Below are 17,757 nucleotides of genomic sequence, written 5' to 3'. Positions count from 1 at the left end.
ACCAAACAAATTTGTAAGGGGAAACATGTAAACAACAAACCAACTCTATAGACCCTTTTAGGGCGGACGTCACGGTTATGTCACAGCGCTAGCTGGAGGCAAAACAAAAGGAAAACTGGAGGCAGCCAATTCAAACCAGCACAGATTCGGCTACATAAGGAACTTAAAATATCATCTTCTTGTGATGTTGGGTGCCAGAATCAATGTAGTAGAGGCTCCAATTTGAAATTTTAACGCATACCTGCTGCCACTGCCAGACAAAAAAACGATGACAGCTGTGGTTAAACGAGATAAAATGAATGGACTGGACAGAAACGATCGTCAAAAATGCTCGTGGTAAAATGCTTTTACTTTATTTAAAAGGTTAAATAAAGTAACTTATTGACTTTTGTTTTTAGGGGCGTGTCTAAAGTTTTCTTATGCATCTCAGTACTATGTCGTGTATGAACTAATGTCTGTGTGCATGTGTGTAAAACAACAAACTGACGATTTATATGCTTAATCATTTGTAATTATATACATTGTTATATACATCAACTCCTCACATGTTGAAGCTTGGTTAGGACCCCTTTGGCATCGCCTTTTGATGTTAAAGGTACCCCTTTAGCGTAATTTTTCGACTTGCAGGGTCCTCCATTGCTTTAAATAGGAAACCCTTAGCGTCAATATGCCGACCCATGCTGGGAATTTTATCGTCATGATTAAATTATATATTGGGTAACAACATTGACATTATTGCATATATGTTGGGGTGTGATTTTTTTTCAATGTAAACAGCCACAACCGTATTACATTACACATTATGAGCACGTAACCCAACCCCTGCCCCTAAACCTACCATTTGTCAATAAAACAGAAGATATAACAGACAGACACAACTACCATCATAATTTATTCAAAAAGTATTAATGTTCCAAATCTTCCGAGGCAAAACGATTGATTTGTGAGAGGAATAGACGCGATCGCCGTCTCCGTCCGCCATAAAGCTCTTCCTATGTGCTGCAGTCTCTGTGCGTAAATTCAAAAAATGCAGCCAGAAGAAGCCTTAAGTCAGTTTTGGTTGTAAAATGCCATTGGCTCTTGCGTGTCTCGTGATCGATTGCATCATGCTGTTGTGACAGGCTATTGGCTCTTGTATGTCTCGTGACCGATTACTGGACGGAGTGTTCGACTTCATGCGGCGCCATGAAAACCGATCGGCGGCTGACTTGAAGAAGTGCATGCCGGTTAGAAAATTTGTCCGACTTGAACCGGTGCCGACGCCACCTCACTGTCACGTGTGGCATCAAAGTACCGCGAGAGCGTTTCGAGAGCAGCCGGCTGACTCAGCTCGCGCAGTTTCTCCAGAGCGACTGCGGGAGCGCTGATGACCACACAGCTGTTTCATGATTGGCCAAATTCACCACATGACAACAATGGTGTGTGTTTCTAACATCTTCAATTCCAATACAGCTCACAAATATTATTTTACTAGGAAAATATCACAATCCTGTGAAAAAATGGAAGCTAAGCCAAACTTTGAACATTTTATAAAAAAGAGATTAAACAAATGGTACTACTACATTACATAAAATTAAGAACAAAAAAGCAAGAAAGACCTATGAAGCTTTTTGTTACTTTAAATTGTTGTAATTTTACCCCTGGCATGAATTCACTTTACATATTCGTATGAATGTTTATTTGTTTTTGTACTTGTTGTGAGTTGTATATGCTTGTACAAACATTTGTATAATTTTTGCATAATAATAATAAAAAAAATACTGCCCACAAATCTGTTTTTAGAACAGTAAAAGCTTTTTTTACTGTAATGAGTCACATTTAATAATAAAAAAAAACACTGATAAAGGCTTATTAGTATTTAAATAGTACATGTTTATGTTGAACTTTATTCTTGAACAGATGGTCCTGTATTAAGCAGTATATAAAAAGTGTTTCTGTTGCTCATGAAAACATTTCTGAAACGTCCGTGCATTTGACAAATATAGCATGTTATTCACTTCATCTGTGATAAGAGTATCCAAACACCGCCAGAGCATCACTACCGGGAGCAGAAAGAGTCCGACTTCACGTCTCCGCTTTCAATTCCGCTCCCGACTGCAAGCGGCTATTCTTGCCGATAGGTCTGTGCGGCGCCGCATGAAGTCCATGAAGTCGAACACACCTTATATCTGTTTGAAGGAGATGTGAGCGCGTTAACGGAGACACGTGAGTAAAAAATAAACCATCATTTGTGGGACTATTCTGCCATAAATCGCATACCATTCATTTCCGAACTTTCTACCGTCCATTACTGGAAATGAAATTACTGGTTGATATGTCCTGGCTCCAATGAGTAGCTTAAAGGAATTTCCGCCTGCTTTATTGTCAATGGACAGACGCCAGTTTTGTGAAGAAAATTTAACTAATTTAGTTCAGTTGAACATTTACGAAATAAACGTTAAAACTGCGTATTTATACCGATTCCATTCCATGTATCATGTCATCCTTCATTTTAATGTGTAACATTAGCCCATCTGAGCGACGCGACTGTCAGCGCTGCCAGTGTTGCCAGTCAGATTAATGAAGAGCACGCAGCTCAAGTTACTGCCAGAGGAATACTCAGACTTATATAATTTTAATTTTATTTCTAATATTATATTGTTTATTTTTGCATTATATTTATTGTGATTAACCTCCTGTTCTTGTTCACAGTATAATGACATTCAATCGTTGCACGCAATCACGGAGAATAACTGGAATGAGATGATCAAACTTATTTTTAATTATTGTCTTTGGGCTGGAAATATTTCTTTATTTCAACAACTTCAATTTGATGCAATTGAGGACTGCATCAAAGTCAGCGTGTGAAAAAAACAACATCTCACAGAATTCGTGTAATGACCACGGACTTAATTAACCCCGAATCTGTGGTGGCATCACGGAATTGCCGAAAATTCCGTGATGGGCTCACAGAAGTGATACCAATGTAAGTCAGTGACAGGCATCAGCCGTGGTCCACGCACGGATCCACTGGTTCAATACTTTAAATAGGAAACCCTTAGCATCAATATGCCGACGCTATACTGGAAAATTTATTGTCATCATTATTGTTCAGAACTGGGTAGGTTTAGGGTAGGGGTGGGGTCAGGTACTCCAGTGAAAGTATAAATTTATATACAAAATATAACTGCATCGGAGTCACTCTTTTTACGTGGTCCGATGCAGCGCTGGTGTTGAACCAGTGAATCCGTGCATGGACCACGGCTGATGCCTTCTGTGAGCCCAGCACGGAATTTTCGGCGATTCCGTGATGCCACCACAGATTCGGGGTTAATTAAGTCCGTGGTCATTACACGGAGTTCTGTGAGATCAGGTTGGAAAAAATGTGAGCATTATGTTTAATACAAGTTTGCTCTAAACCTTTAATTTAATCCTTCTATACAGTCTTTAGTCATAATTAATGTTTTAAGCTTTGGCTAATTCTAATGCTTATTAATGTGATATATTGTTTGTATAGTTTTCTCGCTGTTCTGTAATGAAATAAGGTGATCAGACTGTAAAGATTTGCCTATTCACATACAATTTGGCTCGCGTGCTCCTGTTTAAGTCACGAAATACGCATCGGGATATCGTGACAACATATTCATTCGTTTCATAATACTAATTATTGTAAACTGAGATTGGTGTCTTTGAATTCTACATAAATAATCCACAACAATGCAGTGCTATGGGACAGCCATTGATAGAGGCTGCAGCGGAAATTCTTTTACGCTACTATTTGAATCTTCCGCTTTTCGAACGCGGAAGTGTGGTAAAGGCCTATAAAGTTTACACACGCTTTTAGTCCGTGAACTAGATCTCGCTCAGGACGTGCGCTGTCTGCGGAAGTTTGGCCAGAACCGCTTCCAGAATGAATCACCGAGGGATTTTTGTCCCGTCCATCGTTTATCACTGATATTTCGAGAATGGATCCAACATCATTCCCGAAATTTTGCAGCATGTATGTGTCCGAAAAACGAAAGTTTCATTCAAATTCTGAATGGATTATAGCCTAGAAAACACACAAAGCGCGCTCTTATAAGTCCGTCACTTCTGACACCATGTAGCGTTCTGCTACTAAGGAAGCCAGGCGTTCTCAGTCGCTCTGTAACTTTATTAAAGCACTGAAAAGGGGTTACTGTTTTGGCCAAGTATAGGTCTCTGCAGCAAAGTAATGGGAGTTACCAGATCGGGGCGTTTTTTGACCATGTTACTTGATTGGCTGACGTCATAGTGACGGTAGGTTTAGGGGTGGGGTTAGGTCAGGGGGATCATTTTGATTGCATGATTTAGAAACACCCAGCAGCTTGAAAATGCCTAGCAATTCAGAAACACCCACTTTTGCTCTGCAGAGACCTCAATCTCGTTTTGGCCGTAACCCACGCCGTACACAGAACAAAACAAGGAAGAGTAACACTCACTGCTCTCAGCTCTCACTTTCTCAATTAACTCTGAACTCTCTCTAGTCCGTCCTCCACCCAGCGCCAGACTATTCCCCGCCCCTTAAAGTGAACAGAGACTAACAGCTATAACCAGTTATTGCTAAATTGAACATTGCTAACATCATGACATTAACAAATGTCCTTCAACATTTATAGCAACATCACACTATTTATAGGCTTATGTTGAACTTTATTCTTGTACAGATGGCGCTGTATTAAACAGTACATGAACAGTGTTTCTGTTGCTTCATGAAAACGTCTCTGAAACGCCTGTGTATTTGACAAATACTCCATTTAATTAACTTCATATGTGAAAACACCGCGCGAGCGTCAGTACAGGAAGCAGAAAGTGATCGTCTTAGCATGCTTGTTCGAGATGCACTCTAGATTGCCACCGGCTGGCGAGATCCGGTTGCAGGCGAGGGAGGAGTAAAAAGTCGGCTGTCAGGTTGGACACTTCCTGCTTTCTGTAGTGTGCTGATCTATTTAGGTTTGTTTATTCATTCATTAATTTATATTAATTTATTTATTTATAAACTTAGGTTAATTATTTGCACAATTTTGTTTGTGTAGTTGTGTAGAAATTTTCCAAATACAAGCAATAGGTAAAACCACGTTTTCTTCCAAACTTTTACTCTTATACAATAATAATATATATATTTACCAGATAGCTTAATCTTAATTTTTGTTAATGTTTTGTGCGTTTTGTTTGAATATATTCAATATCAAAATAAATACACAAACGTGTCTAAGAAAAACATGCAACACACACCGTCCTTATCATCACAGAATCTGACCAATGAGAATAAAGTGTGTTATCCGATTTTGAGCAACTGCAGCACCTGATCTAGGCGGCTGGTTTTGCTCTTGTGGTACTTTGATGGCACATGAGATCATAAGCCGGCTGCAGCGCTGATCAAAGTGGACACATTTTCTAAACAGAATGCATTGCTTTTGTCAGGTGGCAGCCGATCTTTGCGGTGCTGCATGAAGTCGATCAAGCCTATTGTGAAGCTATGCCACACTGTGTTGCATGCTGGGGCGCCACCACCATTCTGGGAGGATGGATACCTGCTTATCTTTTGTTTTGTTTTGTTTTGGCCTTGAAGTTAAATATTCACGTTCTTCACTGTAGGGTCATTCTTACTATTTGGTGCCATTTCAGCTTGGTGTCTTCACTGTAGGGTCATTCTTACTATTTGGTGCATTTCAAGCAGTGTCGGCCCAGATCTGGCCCACATCTGGCCCGCATGGATTTCACGCGGGCCAGATGTGGGCCGGATCTGGGCCAAGACTATGTTGCTGTCTGTGGGGCTACCTTAAATACAGATCTCCCGCGGGTCCTTAAAAACTCTGAAAGTGAGTTGTATCAAAATTAAGGATGTAAAAATTTTAAATACGTTAAATGGTATAAGAAATGTCTTAATTATAATTTCAAGAGGTCTTACAGTTGGGGACGGAAAGACATGAGTCGCGATACTGCAGGATTAAACTTCAAAAAGCAATGATGTCATTGAATAAATAATGAGCTCTGGACGTTTCAAGTCAAAATGCGGCGCGGATGTCTTTGTGAATGTATCTGAAGGTAACCGACTGTCCTCAGAAACGTGTCGTTGGCATTTTAATTTCATTTTACCTAATTCCTGATAAAGCAGAGTTTATGAGCGCGGAGCTGCTTTGTGTACAGCGTTTCCGGGGAAACCGCAATATTTCAGCGCTCCTAAAGCGCCACTTCTTGCTGTTTATGGTCAGATCAATGCAAATATCAACTCATGTTTTTACGCAGCAAACACATAGAGTTGTAAATGAGAAAGAAGTTGATGTGCCTTCTAAAAATCCAAACAATTAAGACAGTAATATTTATACGTTTTAAATTAACATTTATATGCTTGATTGGTCCCTTTTCATAAACTGTCTATAGCCTGAAACGCTGTTGTATAAGATTTTTGTTTTTGTGAAAACCTGTATCTGAACTGCAAATCATGTAATTTTATGGCTCAAAACTGTATGTTACCATAGACATTGCCAACCCCGCTCATTCTGTGTTCATTTTACTCGTGCAGCTCTTAAAATGGGTCATAAATTGCCTCAAATATATTTTAAAAAATTCTGCAGATACCCTGTAAATAGTGAAATAAAATTCCTTCCTTCATATTTGTTGATATTTGTGTATTGAAAATATTTTTGATTGACATTTAAACTCCTATCTGATTTTCTATATTTAAAAAAAATAAATAAATATAATAAAATAAAATATAATAAAATATATAATAATTTTTTTTAATTCGGGTTAGTTAAATTAATTTTCGGGCTACCAAAATCTGAAGAGTACCTGCCCGAAGGGCTACCAGGGATTTCGAAATTTTGTGAGCCCTGGGTTAGTTGTAACACGGTCAGTTTGACAAGTCAGAAAAGAGCTGTGGTCATGACATCAATATCATACACTCCATTCACATTTGTTATGTTACAGAAGAAGTGGCATGTGAATGTGAGCAACATTGTAGATTTTATGACCAAAAAAATGATTTTCAGGAAAGAAACCTAGTAATTGTGTCTACCTAAAGTAGCTGTTTCTCTAGTTTCATTTGATACTTTGCATTCATGCTAATTTAAACCCCACATGCTAAAACGGTTAGCTATGTTATGGCTGTTTGGGGTGGGGATAGTTGTAACAGTTCATTAAAAATGATACAACCAACTCTTAATGATTACAATGAGTCCAGTTAGCGGTAACACTTTACAATAAGGTTCATTAGTTAACATTAGTTAACAACATTAGTAAACATGAACTAAGAATGAACAATACTTCTACAGCATTTATTAATCTTAGTTAATGTTAATTTCAGCATTTACTACTTCATTATTAAAATCACAAGTTGTGTTTATTAACATTAGTTAATGCACTGTGACCTAACATGAATAAACAGTTAACAATTGTATTTTCATTAACTAACATTAACAAAGATGCAAAAAGATTAATAAATAGTGTAATAAATGCATTGTTCATTGTTTGTTCGTGTTAGTTAATACATTAACTAATGTTAACAAATGACACCTTATTGTAAAGTGTTACCCAGTTATCCAATCACATCCTCTATTGAGGAAATGTCATGTTAGGTTTTTGTTGCACATCAAGGGATTTATATAAAATGTGTTTCCATCATAGTTTATGCACATAACTTTTTATTGGACAAAAACACTATCCTCCTCAAATGAGCACATATGTTTGTTTATTTTTGTGCACATTTTTTGAATTTCTGCGCATCTTGACATTTCCATACAGCATTCCAAAATTCACATAAAAATAGGTAGATGGCAACACAGCTAGTGACTGAACCCTTATGTGACAGGAACACACAGCAATTGTTTTTGTGCTAAATTTAAAAGGAATACAATATAATGTTTTTTGTTACTTTGTGGAATAAAGTGGTTCACTTTATTCAAAACTGATTATTTTTGTTCCTCAATAAAGTTCTTGCATAAATTGGCAGTGTGGGTCTTATTTCAGCAAATTGCTTCACACTGTTACATCTATCCCCAGCCTGTGTTACAACTCAACCCAGTAGTGGGGTAGGTTGTAACAACGGAACTCTTTGTATTTGACATTAACTCACACAATCTGTGATTATGCAGTACACGTCCAAGTGAGTTTTATTTGTAGTAGACACATGTGACTACGATATATCAAAGTTTGAGAGATCTAACACAAACAACCACTGTTGTTTGAGTTACTGATGCTCAAACAAAAAGTGTTACTGTCATCCCCGGTCTCCCCTACCAGAAAGAAAACGGATTTCACACTAAATTATCTAATTTTCAGCAGTAAGAAAGCTTGTTGTTTTGTAGAACATCACAGTTATATATGATATGAGAACAGTATGGCCTATAGATAGGGAGTACGTGTCATTTAATAAAAGTAAATACACTATATTGCCAAAAGTATTGGGTCACCCCCTTCTGATGAATAGGTTTGACTACTTTAGTCATTTCCATGAGTACAAATAATGTTTAAGTTTGGTGATGAGTTTTTGGCTCAAGGCCTGCATTTAAAGTCACACCAGAGGTGTTCAACTGGGATTAGGACTTGACTTTCTGCAGATCAGTAAAGTTCTTCCACACTGACTGAATCAATCATTTCTTTTTGAACCTTGCCTTATACACAGAAGCATTATCATGTTAGAATAGAAAAGGGTCTTGTCCAAACTGTTGCTATAAAATTAGAAGCACACAATTCCCTAGAATATCATTATATGCTTAAACATTAAGATCTGTACTCATGGAAATGACTAAAGTAGTCAAACCTATTCATCAGAAGGGGGTGACCCAATACGTTTGGCAATATAGTGTATATTTTCAGAATGACACACTTTTTTTTTTTTTCAAACATAGTCTGTGGGATAAAACGCCCCCAGGGGCAATGAGCAATTACTATAGGTATTCTCTTCTGAACATCAAATAATTTGTTTTTCCATCAAATGTATTATAATTAGTTGGTTGAATAAAAATATTTGGATTTTATATTTAAAAATTACCTCAAGTTAGCATCAGTTAGCTAGCCAGTTAGCATCAGCTAACGAAATGTTTCATACGCCTACGTCATACGCTCGACTGCCTTGTTGTGAACTATCCCTTAAAGGGGTTGTTTTCCCCCACTCTATCCTAAGCATAACAGGGTGGACTTTACCAAATCAGTGACACTAAAAAACACTAAAAAAGGGGTGAATTAAGGAGTGTTAATTACTCTGCTTCTTGTAGATAGTGTGCCACCTATGTGCCATGGGTCATGTTTAAAGTCTTTAAAACATGTTGTGTCCCTGAATTGAACATTCAATTCAGGGACACAACATGTTTTAAAGACTTTAAGCATTAAAAATTTATAAATAACAAAAAAATATTTTGTTGAGGAATATTATAAATAAGAATATACAAAAATATTGAACATTTTGGAATTTGTTTGATTTTTATTATATTTGTGGCTGAAGTTGTGCAAGCTTACTTGGGGACATGGCAGTTTAGTCTACTTGCACTTATAATAAAATATGAGTAATTATTTTTTTATTAATTAATTTTGTGTACATATTTATTGTGTTCTATGGTAGAGGGCCAGTAACTTTGTAAGATGAGCATTTAGAAACAAGTATTAGCCCATTTTTACAGAAAATATACCACATTATATCATGGGGACTCAAATGGCACCGAATTCTAGGAATGACCCTGTATCATTTTCAGGGAAGAAAAGCTATTTTATTGCTTCGCTTGATAATTGAACTTTTTCACTCAAGTTTTGTAGAATTTGGTTTTGTTTGTTTTCGTTTTGATAAACAATATTGCTTTTCAATCTGATTAGCGTGAAAACAGCATCACCCACTGGACGCTCACTGCTGCTTCAACTAAAAACAAGTTTAAATGGGTAAATCTTCTATAAATATTTTTGATTCTTCATTTTCTTTCTTGGCATACTCCAATTCTTGTTAAAACACACTAGACATGCTTATTCTGTGAATTTTTAGCACTTTTGTGTGAAATCATATTTATTTTGTCCATCAAAAGTGTGCTGTCACTTTAATTGAGTGTCATCAGCGCAGCAAAAATAGACTGGGCACCAAAACTATGGCTTCAGTACAGCTCATGCTTTGCACCTGCTCCTGTTGTGAATGCACTCATTTGTTAACATGCACGCTGAAAAAAATACACTGGTCATTTCTGCAGGGCATTATGGCATAGACAAGTTTTAATTTTTTTTGTCCTCCATGCAGTGACAACTCACACCAGAAGCATTTCAGAAGCGAATCTAGATAGCACACGTACATCTGCAAGATGTCTGTTAAAGATCGCTTCATCTGGAAAGCATCTGCTGTGTATAGACATCTAAAAGACACCTTTAAGATGTCAGTTTTACATACATTCTAAATCCTTCTTAAATTCTTAAAACATCTTAAAAACATTTTCTTAATGTCTATTTGACATCTAATAGGAAATGTCATATAGACGTATTGCAGATGAGCAAACACTCCAAAAAATAGGTATTGCTGATGTAAATGCAGACGTCAAATAAGTTTCTCTGTGATATATCTTTTCTGTGCTATCAGGGAGGCAACTGGGTTCGCGAGACAACAACATTTGCCTGTACAATATTTTTCTTGATTTATCGTGTTTTTCTACCATGGGTATATGGACTAAATTGTTGTTTTGTCCGGTTTAATTGTTTTTATTGCTATGCCCTACTTTGTTGTGCTGTAGCCTGCGGACAAAGTTAATACACTTAAAAGTCCAGTTATGAAGTTACAAGGATAAAAGATTTGTAGCTGTGTTTTTTTTTTTTCAGTCTGCACAGAGTGTTTATTTTGTATTTGAACTGTGCGGCTTGGATGTGGTGTCCATCCAAAATAGACCAGGCACCTATCTTTAGCTAAGCAGTGTGGAGAGACGCTTCTGGGATGCTTCTGAAACATGCCGCGGCACAGCTGGTATAGACACAAGCATTGACTATAGTGGCCGCAATCAGCTCCAGTGGCCGTGTCGGAGCCGTAATGCACCACAGACATGTGCAGCATTGAAACCATGCTGGAGCTAAACTCTCCAGGACATTGGACCTTGAGGGCCAGAGCTGCCCAACCGTTTTCTATTTGGTAGAATCATCCTCAAGTTTATATTAACTAAAGAATAGGTCATATTTTTTAAATTAGTGAAAGTAAGAGTAGTACCTGCATGTAGAAGTTGACAAACAGGACGACAAGTGTGCACATGTAGAAGGTTTGAAATTTCAAACAACCCAGAGGGTAGCCACAAGGAATGACCCATGCGCTTACTGTGTGTGTAATGGTCAATAAAAACTGAACCTGAGGTAAAGAAGAGAACATTATTGGGAGACAATCATAGAACACATGGAATACAATAAAAATAACATAACAGAATATAAAATCTCATGAGGACATAAGCATAAAAAATGTGAAGGGAAATGGAAATGTAAGAGCATAGTGTAGTTGGATAGAAAGGTTGCACACTGACCAGCTGAGCCTGCGTGAGGTAGCGTTTCCACCACAGATATTTGTGCATGGATGGAATGGTTGACAAACCATAGTAAGAATACATGAGGATATGGATGAAACTGTTTAGCATTGGCCCAAAGAAACCTGGACAAAGATTTTGCATTAAACAGTTTTAACTGAAAGATATATATATATATATATATATATGTATATATATATATAAATACTTTTAGGGGTAACGGTACACATATTTGTACCAACAATTTCGGTATTACAGGAGTTTCAGTTCAGTATGCATGAGTATTGAACAAATACAGCACTGTTTTAACCACTGCACATGGAAATTTAGATATTGATATTGCGTAATTGATATTGAAAGTCTAAGCTGTTTCAATTGATGCATGAATGAAACTTATCTAAACATTTGGCGTGCCTCTCATCCAATCATCACAATAAGATTTGTGTTTTGTTACTTTCAATAAGAAACAAAGTCTCACCTTTCAAATCCTGTCCATTTTATCAGGAAATTGAAACAATAAATGCCATTTTGACACTTTTTTATGTGACGTGACTAGGGATGTAACAATATCAGAATCTCACAATACGATAATACGAAAACAGACTTAATGAAGGGATTAAGTCATATTGTGCTTTCGGTTTGAGATCATTTGACAGATACTGTGACCTTTTATGTTAGAATAAGAAGTTTAAATATATTTGAAAAACTACACTTTTTGCCTTTTTTAACCTTTTTAACCTTTTTTAACCTTACCCGTATCCCACGTCAATAGCAGCAATAGTGTTTTGCTACACAGTATGAACACAGTAAGTACATTGTACTTATTTTTTGATGTAAGTACATAGTAGTTAAGGCCACCTAAAATAAAGTGTGACCAACATTAATAACTATCTCAGGTCTCATGTAATAACTCAATGGGTGTTTCAACCGTGGAAAGACGTCAGTAAAACAGCTTGTAAACAATATGTCATGCATATCAAAATATATACCAAAAACATACTGAACCGTGACTTAAAAACCGAGGTATGTACCAAAACGTCATTTTGTGTACCAGTATACCCTTCAAATATACAGTGCCCTCCAAAGGTATTGGAACAGTGAAGACAAAATTGTTCTGTTGGCTGTGGAGTCAAGACATTTGCAAATATGATGAAAATATGAATATGAGACAAAACTACAGGATGACACATTTTATTATTAGCCATTTCAACACATACATGTTTTATCAAATAAAAAGAACAGCACTTTTAGAGTTCATCCCACTCATTGATGTGAGCATAAGTATTGGGACAGTTGAACATAAGGCAGATATAAAAGATTAAAAGCTATTATTTAGTTGCAGATCCCTTGCACACTATCACAGCGGTGAGTCTGTGACCCATAGACATCACCAGACTTTTGGTCTCATCCTTTGAAATACTTTTCCCAGCTTTTAATGCAGCCAATTCCTATTGTTGCTTATTTGGGGAGTTTCTGCCTTTACTCTCCTCTTCAGCTGGTGAAATTCATGTTCAATCGGATTTAAATCTGGAGATTGACTTGGGCAATCTAATACTTTCCATTTCTTTGCCCTTATAAATTCCTTGACTGAACTGGCAGGGTGTTTTGGGTCGTTGTCCTGATGCAATATGAAGCACTTCCCAGTGAATCTGGTGGCATTTTCTTGAATATTGGTAGGCAAGATGGTTTTGTACCCTTCCAAATTAATTCTGCTACTGTCATCATACATTAAGTCATCAGTAAAGTTGAAAGGGCCTGTTCCAGAGGCAGCCATGCATGCCCATGCCATGACACCACCTCCACCATGCTTTCCCATCACTTAGATAAAGGTTCATCTTTGTCTCATCGGTCCATAAACACAGTTCCAAAACTCTTCTGGCTCACCTTTGTGCTTTTTTGCAAACTCTAATCTTACCTTTCTATTTTTGGAGCTGATCAGAGGTTTGTATCTTGCTGTGTAGCCTCTGTTATTCTGTGTCAAAGTCTCCTGAGGACAGTAGATTGTCAGAGCATCACCCCAGCTTTCTGGAATTTGTTGGTGATTTTACAGACACGTCTTTTAGGGTTAAATTTCACAGCTTTGTCTGTCATCAACTACTGTTGTTTTCTCAGCCGATCAGGTCGTTGTTGGTTGCTGGTGTCACTGGACATTTCTCCATGCCCTTTGTTTTTGCTATAGCTCTAATTGACTTCCTCTTTTCTTTTAGCATCCAAATTGCTTGCGTTTCTCTCAAAGTCAGCTCCCTCATCTTCATCCTGGTTTGTGTGTGTCATCATCGAATGTAAGATTCAGAATGCAAAAGTAATGGATATAACTGATACGACACATTCCCTGCTTTTAATATCTAAAGAATTAATGCAACAGGACACAGCTGATCACTTAGAAAGACCTGTGAGGCAACTGTTCCAATACTTATGCTCACATCAGATAGGGGGATGAAACTGTAAAAGTACTGAACATCTTAGCTGGTAAAACATCTGTGTTGAATCACCCAATAATAAAACGTGACTTTCTGTATTTTTGTCTCATATTCATCTTTTAATCATATTTGTAAATATCTTGAATCCACAGCCAACAGAGCAATTCTGTCTTTACTGTTCCAATAATTTTGGAGGGCACTGTATATCAAGTCAAAGATGAAAAGGGGTTTTCAAGCATCAACATAATAAAAGTTGAATATGGCTTCTATGGCATTAATATGGCTTTTTTTTTTTTTTTTGTACATTAGAATGTGTCCTGTTTAATTATACAATTTTACTATGATTTACAGAAGGTAACAACTAAATGTAACATATAATCTAAAAAATTCTGTTTTCATTTTGTATGAATACTTTTTTTTACATTTAATATGCTTTCTATACATATAAAATCACTTTAATAAATGTAATTTCATGTGGACACCAAAATGGGACATCTATATATATAACGTATGTCAAAAAAATACTTTCATTTTTTAAAAGAGTATTTAACGTAGTAATCTAAATGAACACTATTAAAGGGTTAGTTCACCCAAAAATTTTAATTATGTCATTAATTACTCACCCTCATGTCGTTTCAAACCCGTAAGGCCTTCGCTCATCTTCAGAACACAAATTAAGATATTTTTGATGGAATCTGAGAACTGTCTGACCCTCCCATAGACAGCAATACAACTGAAATGTTCCTAAGTCCAGAAACGTAGCAAGGAGATTGGTAAAATAATCCATGTGACATCAGGGGTTCAACCGTAATTTTACGAAGCTACGAGAATACTGTTTGTGTGCAAAAGAAAAAAAAAAGACTTTATTCAACAGTTCGTCTCCACCGCATCACCCTAGTGCCATTTTGGAGAGTATCCGCTGGAAGTAAACAGCGTATGCTGTTCTGTGTCAGCTGCGTCACACCAGATATGTTTCCTACGTTGTTGTGATTTGATCTGAACAAAAACAAATGTATCCGTGTGACTATGCAGGGTCAGACAGCTCTCAGATTCCATCAAAAATATCTTAATTCGTGTTCCGAAGATGAACGAAGGTCTTACGGGTTTGAAACGACATGAGGGTGAGTAATTAATGACAGAATTTTTTACGTCATCTGCATTATTATTTTATACTGACTATTGCTTAAACATAAAACAAAATCTAAGCTCATTTTTGAAATATCATCCTAATACTGTTTCTGCTCTGAGACTTTGACACATTTCCTCACATCAATACTGTCTCTTAAACCTGTTACCTTTCCTTGATGTAACTTTGTCCTTCCCACTCACTTACTCTGTCCACAGGGTATCCAGTTGAGGACACACCACCAGATGTTAAACATAGAGGCATGATGATACACATGCAGGAAACTGATTTGGTTGTTTTTCTTCCTCAGCACAATGAAGATGGTGTCCAGGAATTCAATCAGCTTGGAGAAATAGTACCACCACAGTACTTTTGCTACCTATCCATGCAAACGTGACATTTTCAGTGCAAGTTAAATGCAATAACATATACTGTATATATATATATATATATATATATATATATATATATATATATATATATATATATATATATATATATATATGACTTATTCACAGAATGTAATCTGTATTATTACTGTTTTGATATATACCTTGAATATTATTAACTCTACAAGTATAGACAGATAGATATGTGTTGTTATTCTTACCCTGATATCTGCTTCACCAGCTTCATGCAGTCCCTGACATTGAAGACGATAACCGGCAGACCAAACTGATAACATCAACTACCAAACATATAAAACACAACTTTAGGTAAGATCAACAGACACCAACAGACCTACATTGCTATTGTGAGACAAACATACATGTAAACATACTGTATGCTCACTTACCTCAACCAGCATGTATAAAGACAACATAGTAATAGAAAAGTTGTACAGCAGTAAAACATTTTTCAGTGAGTGTGCTGGTCTGTTTCTCATATATTTTGTTCCCAGGTAGATTGTTAGGAGGTAGGTGATGGTGAGCAAGAATGTTGGTGAGTAGGAATCCAGCAGGAGCCATCCTCTCACACGAGTATCTGACATCAAACACACACATCATATACTGTTTACGACATCTTTATTATATTTTATAGAATTTACTTAAAATTATTATAATAACTTTGGGTTAATCTTGTTAACAAAACTGATTATTCTTCTTTAGGTGACATGCCATATAGTTATATCATAGACATTATATTTGGTGATGAAAACCAGGTCAGCTTTAGCATTTAGTCCCTGCTGGCAGACAAGTACATGACTATATAACCATAACTATATGACTACGGAAGCCAAAAACCTATTTCTTAATATTTCTTTATCTTTAAATTATGTAATTTGGTAGAAGACGGACCGAATAAAAGGTAAAACTATAAAAAGATTTTTAAAAATACTAGCATCAGTGGACAGGGGGATAATAATAATAAATATATACATTTAAAAAGTGTAGAAAGAAAATTCATGTTTTTGGTTCATCATGTAATATTTTTGATTGTTAGGACGATGATCACTTTTTCCCAATCATTGATGGTTTCATCCCTTATTTGTTGACTTAATTTACATTTTGTTTAAAGAGAACAGGTCAAGAGTATGGTTTTATGTTAATTTAGTCCATGTTTCACATACAAATATAACTGCACAATTGTAAAAGTGACTGATTTTTATTTAAATACAGCTAAATCTGGCAATTGAATATTTTATTTTCCAAATTACATTGTTTATTGAAAAATGCAGAAAAATAATTGTTTAATGTCAAATGATCTAATCAGGTTTTGATATGTTTTTAAAAGCTATGCTACTCACCATATAAATGGATAGTTTTTATGTTTTGTTTTCATCAAAAACAATCAAACAAACAAATAAAAAATGTAGCTTTGTAATGTTTAAGGTCTGTTTCAGTTACATGGATTTTTAATGTTCTTGTGTTTCCTGTTTCCTTCATGTTTACGTAGCTTATTCCTTTGTTCCCCTTACTTGTTTTTACCATGGTTAACAAATATGTTCACCAATATGTTCAGAAAGGACTGCAGAACTAACTGTAACATCAGACTTTGAACTTATGTAAATTTGGGTATCGTCAGCATAAAAATGATACCCAAGACCGTATTTCCTAATATGAATGAGGCATTTATATACCGCTTTAATGTGTATCGCAATACACCCAAAGCGCTTTACAATCATGTGGGGGGTCTCTCTTCAACCACCACCAGTGTGCAGCATCCACTTGGATGATGCAACGGCAGCCACAGGACAACTGCGCCAGTGCGCTCACCACACACCAGCTACAGGTGGAGAGGAAAGAGAGATAGAGCCAATCAAGTGGATTTGACCCAGAGGAATCATATAATACTAAATAGTATGGGACCCAAATCAGAACCTTGAGGGACACTGTATTGGATCTGACTAATGTTTGATTTGTTGTTTCCCAGAACAATAAACTGGGATCTATTTGTAAGGTAGGATCTGAACCATTCAAACACAGTGCAAGAGATACAGAGCCAACTCTTTAGTCTATCAGGTAATATAGAGTGACACACTGTGTCAAATTCCGCACTCAGGTCTAACAAATCCAAAATGGTAGAGGCAGCAGAGTCAGCTGAGACAAGGAGGTCATTCATAACTCAAACCAAAGCAGTCTCAGTACTGTGCCCTGATCTAAAACCGGACTGGAAAGGTTCTAAAAGCTTGTTTAATGACAAATGAGAATGTAGTTGTGCCATAACAACACGTTCCAGGACTTTAGCCAAAAAAAGAAGATTTGAAATGGGCCTGTAATTTGTTAGATCAGACATATCACAT

At 36.5% G+C, this 17,757-nt stretch overlaps 1 protein-coding gene across 1 annotated transcript in view; it reads right to left on the bottom strand.

Moving 5' to 3' along the window:
* Nucleotides 1-17,757, bottom strand: part of elovl2 (ELOVL fatty acid elongase 2) — a 127,463-nt gene that overhangs the window by 3,014 nt on the left and 106,692 nt on the right. The window contains exons 3-7 of the mRNA XM_058766113.1: nt 15,811-15,998; nt 15,625-15,702; nt 15,222-15,393; nt 11,469-11,593; nt 11,165-11,299 (exon numbers count right to left, since the gene is read on the bottom strand). Of these exons, the coding sequence (XP_058622096.1) occupies nt 11,165-11,299; nt 11,469-11,593; nt 15,222-15,393; nt 15,625-15,702; nt 15,811-15,998 (698 nt within the window). The remainder of the gene's footprint in view (nt 1-11,164; nt 11,300-11,468; nt 11,594-15,221; nt 15,394-15,624; nt 15,703-15,810; nt 15,999-17,757) is intronic.

This window comes from Onychostoma macrolepis, chromosome 24 (genome assembly GCF_012432095.1).
Source record: "Onychostoma macrolepis isolate SWU-2019 chromosome 24, ASM1243209v1, whole genome shotgun sequence".
NCBI lineage: Eukaryota > Metazoa > Chordata > Actinopteri > Cypriniformes > Cyprinidae > Onychostoma > Onychostoma macrolepis.
The sequence above is the reverse complement of the archived record's forward strand: the minus strand, read 5'-3'. Positions and strand labels throughout refer to the sequence as shown.